The sequence below is a fragment of the Scyliorhinus torazame genome, chromosome 12, assembly GCF_047496885.1.
Source record: "Scyliorhinus torazame isolate Kashiwa2021f chromosome 12, sScyTor2.1, whole genome shotgun sequence".
Classification (NCBI taxonomy): Eukaryota; Metazoa; Chordata; class Chondrichthyes; order Carcharhiniformes; family Scyliorhinidae; genus Scyliorhinus; species Scyliorhinus torazame.
In genome coordinates, this window is record NC_092718.1 from 160,877,722 (window position 1) to 160,895,306 (window position 17,585).

A 17,585-nucleotide genomic window follows, 5' to 3' on the forward strand; every position below is an offset into this window, starting at 1 on the left:
GCCACCCAATGAGGGTTTATTTATTTTTTTACCTTGTACAGTAATCTGAATAATTTCTGAATCTTCTGGTTCTGTCTTCACTTTCTTCATTGTTGTCAGATCAATGGAGGTACCTGTGAGCGGAGGAGGAAGAGGAAACTCATGGTCAGAAAATCCATTGCACAGTCTCCCATGGCATCATGGGCAGCATGCTGGGAGTGGGTCAGGTCAAAGGTCGGGTCCTCTTGGTGGCGTCCTTCACCAGGCAACGTTGGTCAATGGTTGCAGCTCCCTTGGGTGCGTCAATGTGTTAGGCATGGGCTGGGACGGAGGGAGGGGCGGACGGATGGAGGAAGGGGCGGACGGATGAAGGAAAGGAACAGGGTAGTTCAACGTCTCCTAGAAGCCCTTAGTCACATTGAATTATTTATGGTGCTAGGATCAGATTTCTGCCTTTGTTCTGCAACAGGAACCCAGAAAGACAAAAAGAGGAATCAATCTCGAAGCATGGGCTCCCTTCAAGCTATTTAACCTTCAAATAAAAGTTCGCCAATTTCAAACACAATTCAACAGGACTCCAGAATATGGATATCAATTGCCATTCCTGTCAACTGACTATTTTCGCCAAATGATGATGCAAGATCCTAACCCAATTGATCCCACCCTATCCTGTGTCCTGTTTGATTCTTTGTCGATGTGACATTAAGCTCCATAATCTTCACCTCTCTCTCCCTCTCCACAGATTACGGAATTTAATTGATACAACTAAATTTGATAGAAAAACTAAATTCTGCTAAGCCCACCACCCCAATGCTGTTTTATTCATACTAATGTCCCTTAGTTCCGTTCTTACGAACAAATTACAACATCTGCACAGCCATATTCTGGTGCAGATACGAACATTTCTCATGCTGTTAATATAAGAAACTCTGTTTATTTTCCCTCATTAATATTAACATAGGGGTTAATGTTTTTAAAAGGAGTGGGTTATACCTCTGTAAAAGTATGAATTGAGCCACAGGTTATCGGTTTACAGGAGATCACCGGCTCTGATACTGAAATAGCCAAAGCCTTTAGCAATCATTAAGAAACAGGTCTTGAAACAGAATTGCAGCTGAGGAAGCAGGAATTGCACAAATTATTTTGTCTGTTTTAAAATAGAGAATGAATAATACCATGTCCTCAGATCAAGATATTCCACAGTGAGGATGAGCAGCGTGAAATGAGGCAGGGTCATTTTTCTCCACCAGGGCTGGCCTTGTGGACCCTCCTGTGTGGTGTATTTGTGTGAGAGAGTGTATGTGAGAGTGTGTGTGTGAGTGAGTGTGTGAGAGTGCATGGGAGTGTGTGTGTGTCTATGTGTCTGTGCGAGAGTGTGCGTGTGAGTAAGCAAGTTAGTGAATATGAGCATTTGTGTGTGTGTGCACCTGTATGTGACCGAGCGTCCGTATGTGTGTGAGAGCTAGCCTATGTCTGAGTTAGCACGCACAGGTGCATATGTATGTGTGCACGCATGCGTGTGCAAGAAGCATGTGTGCACGCATGTGTGAACGTGTGTGTGTGTGTGTGTGTGTGTGTGTGTGAGCATGTGTGTGTGAGTCTGCGTTGCGTGAGTGGGTGTATATTTGGGAAGTGGTGTTGGGAGAACAAGAAACTGGGTGGAGTTTTATTGCCGAAAGGAGTGACCCCTCTTGCTGCTTTCTTGAGACTCAATGCACCTTGATGTAAGAATGATTAATTCTGGAATGTAACTTTCAGCAGCTGTGAAGCTGTAAAAATAAGTTTAAAATAACAAAGACAGGAAGGTTCGATGTGCAATTTTCAAATGGAGCATATTACACAAATCACAGTTACTCACCCGTTTCATTTTCTTTAATCTTCATAGACCTGATAAGAGAAAAAGCACCTTTCAAAATCTGAAACTTTATAATGCAGGGCAGAATCTAAAGAGTTTGGCTATAAAGTAAACAGCTAGAAGATCTTTCTTTGCAACTAATGTATAGGAGCATCTGCACAATGAGTCTATCAGGGAGGACAAGTAATGAATTACGATTTTAGCAATTTGATTTGATTTGATTTATTATTGTCACATGTATTAGTATACAGTGAAAAGTATTGTTTCTTGCATGCTGTACAGACAATGCATACTGTACATAGGGAAGGAAGGAGAGACTGCAGAATATAATGTTACAGTCATAGCAAGGTAGAGAAAAGATCAACAAAATACGAGGTAGGCCCATTCAAAGGTCTGATGGCAGTAGGGAAGAAGCTGTTCTGGAATCGGTTGGTACGTGACCTCAAACTTTTGTATCTTTTTCCTGACGGAAGAAGGTGGAAGAGAGTATGTCCGGGGAGCGTGGGGTCCTTAATTATGCTGGCTGCCTTTCTAGGGCAGAGCATGATCCATACCAAGCTGTGATACAACCAGAAAGAATGCTTTCTATGGTGTATCTGTAAAAGTTGGTGAGAGTCGTAGCTGACATGCCAACTTTCCTTAATCTTCTGATAAAGTAGAGTCGTTGGTGGGCTTTCTTAACTATAGTGTCGGCATGGAGGGGACCAGGACAAGTTGTTGGTGATCTAGACACCTAAAAACCTAAAGCTCCCGACCCTCTCTACTACGTTCCCATTGATGTAGACAGGGGCAATTTGGTAATTTTATACAGCACAAAAATAAGTCATTGGGTCTAACTAGCCTGTTTTGATGTTTATAATAAACACAAGTCACCTCTTATTCCATATACTTCACCTCCCCCACTCAACACATCTTTCCTTTTCCCTTTTCTCTAATGTACTTGTCTAGTTTCCTTCTAAAATATTGACGTTATTTGCCTCAATTACTTTTTGGAGCATGGATTTAGAATATGGGACTGGGTAAAGAAATTGCTCCTTACAATCTTTCTGCCACTGGAAACAGTTTCTCTTTATTTACTTTGTGCAAAACTGTTCATGACCTTAAACGTCTCTTTCAAATCTCTTCTGAACCTGCTGTGCCCCATGGAGAACAACCTCCACGTTTCCAGTCTGCAGACATCAGTGAAGACCCTCAGCCCTGGTATTGCCGAGACTTTGCTGTGGCAAAGGATCTAAGAATGGTGCCTTCTGTTAGCCCCGAAACCTCTCAGTTCAAAACCTTGGTCCCATACGTTACTGACATTGTGAGCCGATAGTGGCACAGCAAGGGGAACAGGGAATAAAAAACAGAAAATGCTGGATAAACTCAGCAGGTCTGGCAGCATCTGTGGAGAACAAAACAGAGTTAATGTTTAGAGTCCGTATGTTTCTTCTTCAGAGCTGAAAAGGGGTGGGACTGTGACGGATTATAAAGTTGTTTTTCTTAAAACATTTTATTAGGGTATTTGTAGTTTTTATAATAATAACAACAACATGAACATAGTATACAAGACATTTCCATCCCTCACACCCCCAACACAGGAACAATAGCCTAAACCCCCCCCCTAGATTTTTGTCTCTGCTGACTGTCATGATATTCAGGTGAACATCACAGCACATACATACACACATAATGATGGACAGATCAACGGACCAATCAATACACACAACACGACAGCCAATCACGGACAAGAGCATACACAGTACAAAGCAGGGAACACGACACTTCCTGGGCACTCGAGCAGGAGAGAGCTCAGGGCACAGACCTCATTGCCAGCTTCTCAGAGGTTCACCATGTGCTGAATACCAGAGTTTACTGTGTTTATAGTTCAATGAAATAAAACTGCGTTGTACCATACACAACCGTGTTGGTTCATCTGTGTGTCAGAGTACCCAACACTTCATGATACCAGGAGTGAATTGACACCTACCCACAAATCTGCCATCCTGCGCCATGGACACCGTCAACACACCGCAGACGCTGCAAGTCGCTGGGAACCTCAGCGTAAATTGGAAGCTGTTCAAGCAGCGCTTCCAGCTCTTTCTGGAAGCCAACGAAAGAGGGAGCGCCTCGGACACCAGAAAGATCGCCATCCTCCTCACCACCGCAGGGCAGCACGCCATCCATGTCTACAACTCCCTGGTGTTCGCGGAAGGCGAGGACAAATCCAAATACGAGATGGTCCTTCCCAAGCTCGACCAACACTTCAACGTCGAGGTCAACGAGAGCTTCGAGAGATATGTCTTCCAGCAGCGCCTGCAAGGTAAGGATGAGCTCTTTCAGTCATTCCTTACCCATCTCCGCATCCTCGCGCAGTCCTGCGGTTACGACACCACCTCGGACTCCATGATTCGGGACCAGATCGTTTTTGGGGTCACCTCAGGCACCCTATGCCAGCAGCTTTTAAAAATAAAAGGCCTCACCTTAGCCTCCGCAATCGAAGCCTGTGTCCTGCACGAAAACGCGACTAGCCGCTATGCACAATTTCAGGCGACCGAATCGGCGCGGCGGGGGTCCTACGCGGCCGGATTGGCGAGCCAGGTGCCCCATTAGGCCGAACGGGTCCAGGCGATCGAGTTCCTCCCGGCCCGCGGCCCGGATGACGTCGGCCATTTTGCGCGCTTTTCGAGGCCTCCCGCGCTTGTGCGCGCCAAAACCTACGGCAACACTGAGGGACGTGATGCGCAGGCGCACCCGACGCAAGACCGAACTGCGCATGCGCAGTGGCGCAACGAACGTCATGGCGTCACGACGTGCGGCAACTGTGGAGCTGCACATTGAAAGCGGCAATGTCCCGCAAGAACCCGACAATGCCTATGCTGTGGCAAAGTGGGCCACTATGCTGCTTACTGTCGAGCAGCTCAACCTGTCAATCTTCCACAATTCCGACAACCTCGCAGGGACGTGCGGACCATTCAGCCTCCCCATTACGAATCTTGCCCAGATGACATCCAGACCGGTGACACAGATGACCGAGACGCCTTCCGTGTTGCGGTCATTGATGGGAACCGCGTTAACACGATCAATCCGGGTGATGAATGGTGTACCACCCTGATGGTCAACCGATCGCCGATAACTTTCCGCCTGGACACTGGCGCCTCCGCCAACCTCATAGCATGATCAGCCTTCTACGCCATGAAGGTCAAACTACCAATTCGGCCGTCCCGGTGCAGGATGGTCGACTACAACGGGAACGTTGTCCCGGCTATGGGATCCTGCCAGCTCCAGGTGACACACAACACACACACACGGCCACACTCTCGTTCGAGATAGTCGGCTCATCGAAGGACTCCCTGCTAGGCGCACAGGCATGCAAGGCTCTCCACCTCGTGCAACGAGTCCACTCGCTCTCTCCAGACGGAACGTCTGACTTCCCGGATGCAGAGTTTAATGCACAGCTCCAATCGCTCCTCGCCCACAACCAGGAGGCATTCGAGGGCATGGGAACACTGCCATACACCTATAGAATTCGGCTCAAACCAGACGCCACCCCGGTCATTCACGCACCTCACAGGGTCCCTGCGCCACTCAAAGACCGCCTCAAGCAGCAGCTGCAGGATCTCCAGGATCAAGGGGTCCTATCCAGGGTCACGGAGCCCACACCGTGGGTCAACTCCATGGTGTGTGTCAAGAAGCCCTCCGGCGAGCTCCGGATCTGTATTGACCCAAAAGACCTCAATAACAATATTATGAGGGAACATTACCCTATACCCAAACGGGAAGAGATCACGAGCGAAATGGCCCAGGTGAAAATATTTACAAAACTGGATGCCTCGAAGGGCTTTTGGCAGATCCAACTCGATCCGTCAAGCCGAAAGCTGTGCACCTTCAACACCCCTTTCGGCAGGTTCTGCTACAACCGAATGCCATTTGGCATCATCTCGGCATCCGAGGTCTTTCACAGGATCATGGAGCAGATGATGGAAGGCATCGAAGGGGTGCGCGTATACGTGGACGACGTCATCATCTGGTCCACCACACCACAGGAGCACATCTATCGTCTCCAACGCGTCTTTGCGCGCATACGCGAAAACAGCCTGCGCCTCAACCGAGCCAAGTGTTCTTTCGGCCAAACCGAGCTGAAGTTCCTGGGGGACCACATTTTCCGGTCAGGGGTCCGTCCGGATGCAGACAAGGTGAGCGCCATTACAGCCATGCCGCAGCCGGCAGACAAGAAAGCAGTACTACGCTTCCTAGGCATGGTCAACTTCCTGGGGAAGTTCATTCCCAACCTGCCTCCCACACAACAGCTCTGCGCCACCTCGTCAGAAAGTCCACGGAGTTCCAGTGGCAGCACACACACCAGCAGGAATGGGAGGAGCTCAAACTCGAGCTCACCACAGCACCGGTACTGGCGTTTTTCGACACGTCTCGTGCTACTAAAATCTCGACCGATGCCAGCCAGTCCGGCATTGGGGCAGTGCTCCTGCAGCGGGATGACACTGCGTCATGGGCCCCGGTCGCCTATGCCTCGCGGGCCATGACCCCCACAGAGCAGCGCTACGCGCAGATTGAAAAGGTGTGCCTGGGCTTGTTAACCAGTTTAGACAAGTTCCATGATTAGGTGTATGGTCTTCCCCGGTTCACGGTTGAAACTGGCCACCGCCCCCTGGTCAGCATCATAAACAAGGACCTGAACGAGGTGACCCCTCGCCTCCAGCGCATCCTACTTAAACGTAGGAGGTATGACTTCCAACTGGTCTACACCCCGGGAAAGGACCTTATCATTGCGGATGCCCTATCGAGAACAGTGAGCACGCCGCCAGAATTGGAGGGGTTCGTATGTCAGGTCGAGGCGCAGGTGGCCTTCACATCGGCAAATCTGCCAGCTGACAACTCCAGTCTGGCCCGTATTCGCCGAGAGACTGAGGCCGACCCCCTTCTACAACGTGTGATGTGCCACATAACAGGAGGGTGGCTCAAAGGGCAGTGCCCGCAATTCTACAATGTCCGAGACGACTTGGCCGTCATTGATGGTGTCCTTCTGAAGCTGGACCGGATTGTGATTCCGCAAAGCATGCACAAGCTGGTTCTCGACCAACTACACGAAGGCCACCTGGGGGTCGAGAAGTGCAGAAGGAGGGCCCGAGAGACGGTATACTGGCCGGGCATCAGTGATGATATTGCCAATATGGTGCTAAACTGCCCAACCTGCCAAAGGTTTCAGCCGGCGCAACCTCCTGAAACGCTTCTGCCCCATGAGCTGGTGACGTCCCCCTGGGCGAAGGTGGGTATGGACCTCTTTCACGCGCTCGGCAGGGACTATGTCATCATCGTTGACTACTTCTCCATCTACCCAGAGGTCATACGCCTGCACGATTTGACGTCGTCCGCTGTCATAAGGACCTGCAAAGACACCTTCGCTCGCCACGGCATTCCGATGACTGTCATGTCGGACAATGGGCCCTGTTTCGCCAGCCAGGAATGGTCATCGTTTGCTGCCTCGTATGGCTTCACACACGTGACGTCCAGCCCTCTGCATCCCCAGTCCAACGGAAAGGCAGAGAAGGGCTTTCACATTGTCAAGCGGCTCCTCTGTAAGGCTGCTGCTGCCGGATCAGATTTCTGCCTCGCCCTGCTGGCCTATCGCTCGGTCCCACTAGCCACTGGTCTCTCACCAGCCCAGCTGCTGATGGGTCGCGCCCTCAGGACTACTATACCTTCCATTCTGGCGCCCACGATCGACCTTGCTCCGGTACTGCACAGGATGCAACTGCAGCGCAGTCGCCAGAAGAGGTCATATGACACACGGGCAACTGATCTTCCCGCCCTGGCCCCTGGAGACGATGTCCGCATCCACCTACCAGAAGGTGGCTGGTCAGCACCGGCCGAAGTTCTCCGACGCGTGGCTCCCCGTTCGTTCCTGGTTCGCATGCCTGATGGATCCGTTCGTCGGCGCAATCGCCGGGCTCTTCGCCTGCTTCCACGCTCGCTACGAGACCTTACACCGACACCGTGCCCTCCTGTTGTTCCTGATTTCGACTTCGTGGAGCTGCCTCCCACCATGCCCCTTCCATCATCGCCCGTGGCCAGGCCCGTTCCTCAGCCGGTGGTTCCAGACCCCTTGAGGCGGTCAACCCGAATTCGTCGCCCACCTACTAGACTGGACTTATGAGACTGTTTATACATTGAACTCATACTACCACTTTGTTAATATGTTCTTATCGTTATAGGAATTCACTTTATCGTTCAACGTTTCCCCGTTCTTTGTTCATGGTACAACCTTGTTGTTATGTCACACCCGACATCGCCCCTTGTATATAGTTAAACCCCATGTACATGCTGTAAATATTGCACACACACACATTTAGCTACACTCAGTACACATCTCTATTTATAACCACGTAGGCACATAATTCTGTAAAAAAGGGGGGATGTCATGATATTCATGTGAACATCACAGCACATATATACACACATAATGATGGACAGATCAACGGACCAATCAACACGACAGCCAATCACGGACAAGAGCATACACAGCACAAAGCAGGGAACACGACACTTCCTGGGCACTCGAGCAGGAGAGAGCACAGGGCACAGACCTCACTGCCAGCCACTCAGAGGTTAACCATGTGCTGAATACCAGAGTTTACTATGTTTATAGTTCAATGAAATAAAACTGCGTTGTACCATACGCAACTGTGTTGGTTCGTCTGTGTGTCAGAGTACCCAACACTTCACTGACATTTAATTTTCCCTGAAAAAGTCGGCAAATTCTGCCACCTCCAGACAAACCCTAACATTGACCCTCTTAGGGCGAACTTTATTTTCTTGGGACTGAGAAACCCAGCCATGTCGCTCACCCATGTCTCTGATTTCGGGGGCTTCGAGTCCCTCCACATTAACAGTATCCATCTCTGGGCTACCAGGGAGGCAAAGGCCAAAACCAGCCTCTGACAGATTATAAAGTTGGAAAGGCGGCTGGGGAAGGTGGGGCAGAATAGGAGGTCGGGGATAGGTGGGGACGAAGTAGCAATTTGATAATGTCGTGGACATAAGACAAGAAGGTGTTAATGGTAACATTAAAAGACTAAAGAAGATGCTGATAGTGGCATAAAGATAAAATAAAGCAAACAGAAAAACAAGTGACGCATAGTCTAGTGGGGGGGGGGGGGGGGTCATTGGGACAAAATAAAGGAGTAAAAATAGAGGAGAGAGCTTACAGTCTAATGTTGTTGAACTCAATGTTGACTCCAGAAGGTTGTAAAGTGCCTGATCAGAATTTGAGATGCTGCTCCACCAGTTTGCGTTGAGCTTCACAGGAACATTGCAGCAGGCCAAGGACAGGCTGTGGACATGCACGCAAGATGGTGAATTGAACTGGCAAATGACAGGAAGGTTGAGGGTCATGCTTGCGGACTGAGCGAAGGTGTTCCGCAAAGCCTGTGGTCACCCAGCCTGTGTCTAGTCTTCCCAATGTAGAGCAGACCACACAGTGGACCAAATTGAAGGAGGTGCAAGAGAAACAAGGAAATGTGTCTAGAGGACATGTTATAGGGTATCTCTTAAAACATTGACAGTGCAAAGCTCAAGAGGAAGTGAAAATTAGAGTGGGTGAATTCGAAATCAGGAACAGAAAGAAGAATAAAGAGAGGGGAAGAAAGGTTGGAGAAAGAAAGTGAAGAGATTCTTTTAAAATAAAATTATATTTGACATTTTAAAAACGTCCAATAATTAATACTTGAACGAATGCTTGTAATGGTAAACTTCCAGTTCCGGAAAGGATAATTAGCAAAAAATTAACACTTATGTTGTAGTTAAAAGGGTGCTTACACTTGAGATGACAATACTTCAGTATTGAGTTTGGTCTCCAACTACCCTGTAAGTAAACCAACTTCACAGCTTCCCAATAGTGAGCTGGACAGTGAGATACTGTTTAGGTAAAGCTGCTGATAAAGATAACACTCAGACAGCAACTTTGGGAGAGTTGGGTTTAACTGCCTGGCTGCAGAAATGTATTATTTATGCATAAATAACAGGAAGCACCATTACTCTCACTATATCAATTGTAATCTCAACAACATATTTGATGAAAAAGTTTGGCGAGGTTCTCTGGTGTGGCGGGATCTTTTGGTCTCGCCACTGTCAATGGGAATTCCCATTAAATCCACCCCATGCCGCTGGGAAACCTGCGGCGGAGGTGCGCCGTTGGCATGACCAGAAGATCCAGGTGGCGTGAACAACCGGGAGACCTGGTCCATTTAATCTAAAGGAGAGCTGTCCACATGTGTTTAGCATATTTCTTTTCTCTGGGGACTCGAAGAACACCCCAATAACTGTGTTATTTTAGTTGCGTTGGCAGGAAACCAGATGATGTCACTTTTGGATGGGATTCCTATCACTGCATTTGCGTGTTTGGAAAAAAAATTGGGACTGAAAGTTTACCCAAGGCTTAAACTATCGTTTTTCTACAGAGACAGGCAATTGATGAATAAACATATCGCTGCGCTTACAATCTGGAGGAAGGACCGTATCGGAAATGTTTGGCATATCAACACTCTGGGTGAATCTGAAATGCGTTTTGTAGTCCTACAGCTTGGATCTTTGAAGGAAAAATATTGTATGGGCGGAGCAGACATCATTGGGAAAGAAGAGCAGGCAGGAATCTTGACTCCAGCCTAATTATTACAGAGTCAATAACCATTTTCCCTTGAATTTCTTCCATTCTAATATGAATGGCTGGGTCCTTTTGGGTAAAGGCTAAGGCAGGAGGACATCATTGAAGCAGACCATAATTTACCAGTTTGATTGGTCTATTCCCTCAGCTGTGGAGAAGTTGGGGGCATTGTAGTTGTCCTCAGGATGCTGGGCGGGGAGAAGGGCAATCAGCCAGGGCTCTCATCGCTTTCAGCTATCCCTACTGATGTATACGGATATGGAGGGAGAACAGAACTCAGCTCCTTTCTGATGGCATCCACTGAAGGGACTGTTAACATTTGCTATTTGACTCACTCATGAAGATTGGCACCTTGGGTAAGGTCGGTTACCATTCGATGGTAGTAGTCACGTTAGTGAACTCATAATCCAGAGAAACCGGATTAATAATCTGGAGAATACGGATTCAGATCCCATCACTTTAAAAAAAATTTTCGAGCACCCAATTCATTTTTGCAATGAAGGGGCAATTTTGCGCAGCCAATCCACCTACCCGGCACATCTTTGGGTTGTGGGGGTGAAACCCACACAAAAGCGAGGAGAATACTGTGGCCCTATTGTGATTGGTATGGCTTGGGTAAGCGTCATAGGCCATGGTTTTCAGGGCCTGTTCACTAAGGGCGAGACTCCCGTTTCGGTCGGTAACTCTCGCGCGAGGGTCTTAACAGGATTTGCGGCGGCAAGATCTCAGTTTGAGATCTCCTCACTGCCGATGAAATCAGGTTCACACCCTAGTGGAGAGGGGGGGGCTTTAACTTCACTTTGAGATTGGGGAACCCTATAAAAATGGCATCCTGATCTCAGAATCCCCGCATCACCGGTGAGTTTGGGACATGCGCGCGCGCGCACCGCCCCCCCCCCCCCCCCCCGCCCCTGCCCCGTGGGCTCGTCGTGTGATCCTCACCAGCACTTTGAAATTGCACAGGATGCCGCTGGATCAGGTGAGAAAAGGCAGCTCTGAAACCAACGACTTTCACAGGTTCTCTCACCTGATTCAACACTCAGTGCAATTTCTGGACAATTCCAACAACATAATTTGGATTGTGTTCGGTGAGATAGTCCAGGGGTGAGCTAATTCAGGCTTTTTTAATAATCACTTAAACATGAATGGGAGATCCAATCTTCTGATATGAGCTTGCCAGGAAAGCAGGAAGGATTTTCAGATGTCCTTTAAATTAATACAAGGCAGATAGTGAAAATTTAGACATTATATTTCTTGCATATTTTAACCCGAGTTAGCATTGAACACACCTTTCCAGAAAGTTCTCTATGCAATTCTTAATATTTCTTTTTTTTTAAATATATTTTATTGAAAATTTTTCGATCACAGTTTTTTCCCCTTACACATCAAACATAACAAAAAAGAAAATTTAACAGTGAACAAATGGCTAATCAACATGGTAAACTAATCATTTAACATAAACTAAAACTTTCCACCCCCCCCGCCCCCCTGGGTTGCTGCTGCTGGTCATCTGTCTTCCCTCTAGCGTTCCCCTAGGTAGTCGAGGAATGGCTGCCACCGCCTGGTGAACCATTGAGCCGATCCTTTCAGCGCAAACTTCATCTGCTCCAGTTTTATGAACCCCGCCATATCGTTTATCCAGGCCTCCAGTCCGGGGGGTTTTGCTTCCTTCCACATGAGTAAAATCCTACGCTGGGCTACCAGGGACGCAAAGGCCACAACATCGGCCTCTTTCGCCTCCTGCACTCCCGGCTCATCCGCAACTCCAAATAGAGCTAGCCCCCAGCCTGGTTTGACCTGGACCTTCACCACCTTCGAGATCACTCCCGTCACTCCCTTCCAGTACCCCTCCAGTGCCGGGCACGACCAAAACATATGTGCGTGGTTTGCCGGGCTTCCGCCGCACCTCCCACACTTGTCCTCCACTCCAAAGAACCTGCTCAATCTTTCTCCCGTTATGTGTGCTCTATGTAGCACCTTGAATTGAATCAGGCTAAGCCTGACGCACGAGGAAGAGGAATTTACCCTGCTTTGGGCATCAGCCCACATACCCTCCTCTATCTCCTCCCCTAGCTCTTCTTCCCACTTTCCTTTTAGTTCGCCCACCGACTCCTCCCCCTCTTCCCTCATCTCTCGGTATATCTCTGACACACCTCCCCGACCCACACCCCCGAAAGCACTCTGTCCTGGATCCCCTATGCCGGGAGCAGCGGAAATTCCCTCACCTGTTGTCTTGTGAATGCCCTCACCTGCATATATCGAAGGAAGTTTCCCCGGGGCAACTTATACTTTTCTTCCAATGCTCCCAAGCTCGCAAACGCCCCATCTATAAATAAATCTCCCACCCTCCTAATTCCCAACTGGTGCCAGCTTTGAAATCCTCCATCCATCCTCCCTGGGGCAAACCTGTGGTTGTTCCTGATTGGGGACCCCACCAGGGCTCCCCGCGCACCTCTCTGTCGCCTCCATTGTCCCCAAATATTCAATGTTGCTGCCACCACTGGGTTCGTGGTAAACATTTTTGGTGAGAGCGGTAGCGGCGCCGTCACCAGCGCCTCTAGGCTCGTCCCTTTACAGGACTTTCTCTCCAGTCTTTTCCACGCCGCTCCCTCTCCCTCCATCATCCATTTACGAATCATCGCCACATTGGCGGCCCAATAGTAGTCGCCCAAATTCGGTAGCGCCAATCCTCCTCTGTCTCTGCTACGTTGTAGGAACCCCCTCCTTACCCTCGGTACTTTCCCTGCCCACATGAAGCTTGTGATGCTCCTGTCTATTTTTTAAAAAAAGGTCTTAGTGATTAGTATAGGGAGACATTGAAATACAAATAAGAACCTCGGGAGGACCATCATCTTAATTGCCTGCACTCTGCCCGCCAACGACAGAGGCTGTATATCCCACCTCTTGAAGTCCTCCTCCATTTGTTCTACCAATCGTGTCAGATTAAGTCTGTGCAAGGTTCCCCAGCTCCTAGCGATCTGAATCCCCAGGTATCGGAAGTTTCTTTCCACTTTCCTTAGAGGCAGGCCTTCTATCTCTCTACTCTGGTCCCCAGGGTGTATCACGAATAGTTCACTCTTCCCCATGTTAAGCCTATATCCCGAGAAATCTCCGAACTCCCTCAATATCTGCATGACCTCTGTCATCCCCCCCACTGGGTCCGTCACATACAACAGTAGGTCATCTGCGTATAACGACACTCGGTGTTCTTCTCCCCCTCTAATCACCCCTCTCCATTTCCTGGAGTCTCTCAACGCCATGGCCAGAGGTTCAATTGCCAACGCGAACAACAATGGAGATAGCGGGCATCCCTGTCTTGTTCCCCTATATAGTCGGAAATACTCCGATCTTTGCCGACCCGTGACCACACTTGCCGTTGGGGCCCCATAAAGGAGTTTGACCCAGCTGATAAACCCATTCCCGAACCCAAACCTCCTTAGCACCTCCCATAAGTACTCCCACTCCACCCTATCAAATGCCTTCTCTGCATCCATTGCCGCCATTATCTCTGCCTCCCCCTCCACTGGGGGCATCATTATCACCCCTAATAGTCGTCGCACGTTGACATTCAGTTGTCTCCCCTTTACGCACCCTGTCTGGTCTTCGTGCACCACCCCCGGGACACAGTCCTCTATCCTCGATGCCAGTACCTTTGCCAGCAATTTGGCGTCCACATTCAATAATGAAATAGGTCTATAGGACCCGCACTGCAACGGATCTTTATCCCGCTTCAGAATTAGCGATATCGTTGCCTCCGACATTGTCGGGAGTAAAGTCCCTCCTTCCCTGGCCTCATTAAACATCCTCACCAACAGCGGGGCCAACAGGTCCACGTATTTTCTATAAAATTCCACCGGGAACCCGTCTGGTCCCGGAGCCTTCCCTGCTTGCATATTCCCCAGCCCCTTAATAACATCGTCCACCCAAATCGGTGCCCCCAGGCCTTCCACCTCCTGCTCCTCCACCCTCGGGAACCTCAATTGATCCAGGAACTGCTGCATCCCCTCCTCTCCCTCCGGGGGTTGGGACCTATACAGTCCTTCATAAAAGGTCTTGAACACCTCGTTTTTCTTCCCTGCTCTCCGCACCGTAGCTCCCTTTTCGTCTCTCATTCCCCCTATCTCCCTCGCCGCTGTCCTCTTTCGCAGCTGATGGGCCAGCAGGCGACTAGCCTTTTCCCCATATTCATACCTCCTCCCCTGTGCCTTCCTCCACAGCACCTCCGCCCTTCTGGTGGTCAAAAGGTCGAACTCCGTCTGGAGTCGTCTTCTCTCCCTGTACAGTCCCTCCTCCGGGGTCTCCGCAAATTCCCTGTCCACCCTTAAAATCTCCCCCAGTAATCTTTCCCTTTCCTTGGCCTCTGTTTTCCCTTTGTGGGCCCCAATGGAGATCAGCTCTCCTCTGACCACCGCTTTTAGTGCTTCCCATACCACTCCCACTCGGACCTCCCCGTCGTCATTGGCCTCCAGGTACCTCTCAATACATCCCCGCACTCTTCCACACACTCCCTCATCCGCCATCAATCCCACATCCAATCGCCAGAGTGCTCGCTGCTCCCTTTCCTCTCCTAGTTCCAGGTCCACCCAATGTGGGGCATGGTCCGAAACCGCTATGGCTGAATACTCAGCTTCTTCCACCCTTGAGATCAACGACCTTCCCAGAACAAAAAAATCTATCCGGGAGTACACTTTATGGACATGGGAGAAGAAGGAGAACTCCCTGGCCCTCGGTCTAAGAAATCGCCATGGATCCACTCCCCCCATTTGGTCCATAAACCCCTTGAGCACCTTGGCCGCTGCCAGCCTTCGATCTGGATCTATCTAACCCTGGGTCCAGCACGGTGTTGAAGTCCCCTCCCAATATCAAGTTTCCTACCTCCAGGTCCGGTATACGACCCAACATCCGTCTCATAAATCCCGCATCGTCCCAATTCGGGGCATATACATTAACCAGCACGACCTCCATTCCCTCCAGCCTGCCACTCACCATTACATATCTACCTCCGCTATCTGCTACAATGCTCCTTGCTTCAAATGCTACCCGTTTCCCCACCAATATGGCCACCCCTCTATTCTTTGCATCTAGTCCTGAGTGGAACACCTGTCCCACCCATCCTTTCCTTAACCTAACTTGGTCCGCCACTTTCAGGTGCGTCTCCTGGAGCATAGCCACGTCTGCCCTTAGTCCTTTCAAGTGCGCGAGCACTCGGGCCCTTTTAATCGGTCCATTCAGGCCTCTCACGTTCCACGTGATCAGCCTCACTAGGGGGCTACCTGCCCCCTTCCCGTGTCGACTAGCCATCACCTTCTCTAGGCCAGTCCCGTATCCCGCCTCCGCGCTCCCACTCGCTCCCCAGGCGTCGCATTCCATCCCCGTCCACCCACTCTTTAGCCATTTCCTCTTTGATTTCCGCAGCAGCAACCCAGTTATCCCCCCCTCTCCCCCCCCGCTAGATCCCCTTCTAGCGTGATTGCTCCCCCCATATTACTTCCGCAAGTCAGTTGACTTCAACTGACCCCGGCTTCTCCTGCTCCCTCCTTGACCCCCCCGTGTGGGGAACTCCCATCTGCCTTGCGCCTGTCTTCCCGCCATTATCTTTCTGGCGCGGGAACATCCCTTTATCTGACCCGCCTCTTGTGGCGCAGCTCCCTTTCCCCTCCCACTCCCATTCCTCATTCTCCGCCTATGTCCCTTCTTTCCCCCCTCACCGGCGCCCACATTTCTTAGTGTCTCCCCCCTTCCCAATTTACTTCTCTATTTACATCGACAATGACATTCCCTACAGTATCAGTCCCTCAGTTCCGATCCAATTTCTCCTCTTTAATAAAGGTCCATGCTTCTTCTGCCGTTTCGAAATAGTGATGTCTCTCCTGGTACGTGACCCATAGTCGTGCCGGCTGCAGCATCCCGAACTTCACCTTTTTGTGTAACACCTCCTTGGCTCGGTTAAAACTCGCCCTCCTTCTCGCCACCTCCGCACTCCAATCCTGGTACACCCGTACCACTGCATTCTCCCATCTGCTACTCCGTACTTTTTTAGCCCATCTCAGGACCTCTTCTCTATCTTTAAGGCGGTGAAATCGCACGATTGTCGCCCTAGGTGGTTCTCCCGCTTTTGGTCTCCTCGCCGGGATCCGATGTGCCCCCTCCACCTCTAAGGGGCCCGCACGGGCCTCAGCTCCCATCAACGAGCTTAGCATCATGCTTACATAAGCCCCGCAATCCGCTCCTTCCACTCCCTCAGGGAGACCCAGTATCCGAAGGTTCTTCCTTCGCGCTCTGTTTTCTAGGGCCTCAATCCTTTCAATGCACCTTTTGTGGAGCACCTCGTGCGTCTGTGTTTTGACCGCCAGGCCCAGGATCTCGTCCTCATTATCCGTCACCTTCTGCTCCACCACGCGGAGCTCTGTCTCCTGGGTCCTTTGTGCCTCCTTGAGCCCCTCAATTGCCTGCAGCATCGGGGTCAGCACCTCCCTCTTTAGTAGCTCCACACACCGTCTCAAGAATTCGTCTTGCTCGGGCCCCCATGCCGCCTGGGCTTTCTCCGCCGCCATCTTGTGTCTTCTCCCTTTCTGTCCCTTTCGTTGAGGATTCCTCGCGCTGCAGCCGCCGCCGCCGATATTTTCCTCTTTCGTTGGGGGGGGGGGGGGGGGGGACTCCCTATTCACTCACCCCACACCGGGTTTCGTTGCACAAAAATTTCCCGTTGGGGCTCTTAAAAGAGCCCGAAGGTCCGTTGGAGCTGGAGCCGCCGAAACGTGCGGCTTAGCTAGTCATCGCCGCGACCGGAAGTCGCAATTCTTAATATTTCTGTAACAATTTATGAGACATACAAGTGTGTACAAATTCCATACTCGTCCATAAAGTAGGGTTGTTTGGTTCATCGTGCACTTCTCAAATAATTCAGCTGTGATGAGAAATTGGAGATAATTCCTATATCTGCTAATAGAAACACAACGGGCGTAATTCTCCGCTCCCGCGACTAAGTGCCCACGCCGTCGTGAACGCCGTCGAGGTTCACGACAACGCGAAACGGCCCCCATCTCGACCGATTCAAGGCCTCCTGCGTTTGTGCGCGCCAAACCTACGGCA

The 17,585-nt window shown here is 50.2% G+C and overlaps 1 protein-coding gene across 11 annotated transcripts in view; it reads right to left on the reverse strand.

Annotated features, from left to right (window-relative positions):
• The window catches only part of gtf2ird1 (GTF2I repeat domain containing 1), a 322,923-nt gene that overhangs the window by 113,143 nt on the left and 192,195 nt on the right, over window positions 1-17,585 (reverse strand). For all 11 annotated transcript variants that reach the window (XM_072469282.1, XM_072469285.1, XM_072469287.1 and 8 more), the window contains 2 exons: window positions 1,838-1,866; window positions 33-113 (listed from right to left, as the gene is read on the reverse strand). In XM_072469282.1, the coding sequence (XP_072325383.1) occupies window positions 33-113; window positions 1,838-1,866 (110 nt within the window). The remainder of the gene's footprint in view (window positions 1-32; window positions 114-1,837; window positions 1,867-17,585) is intronic.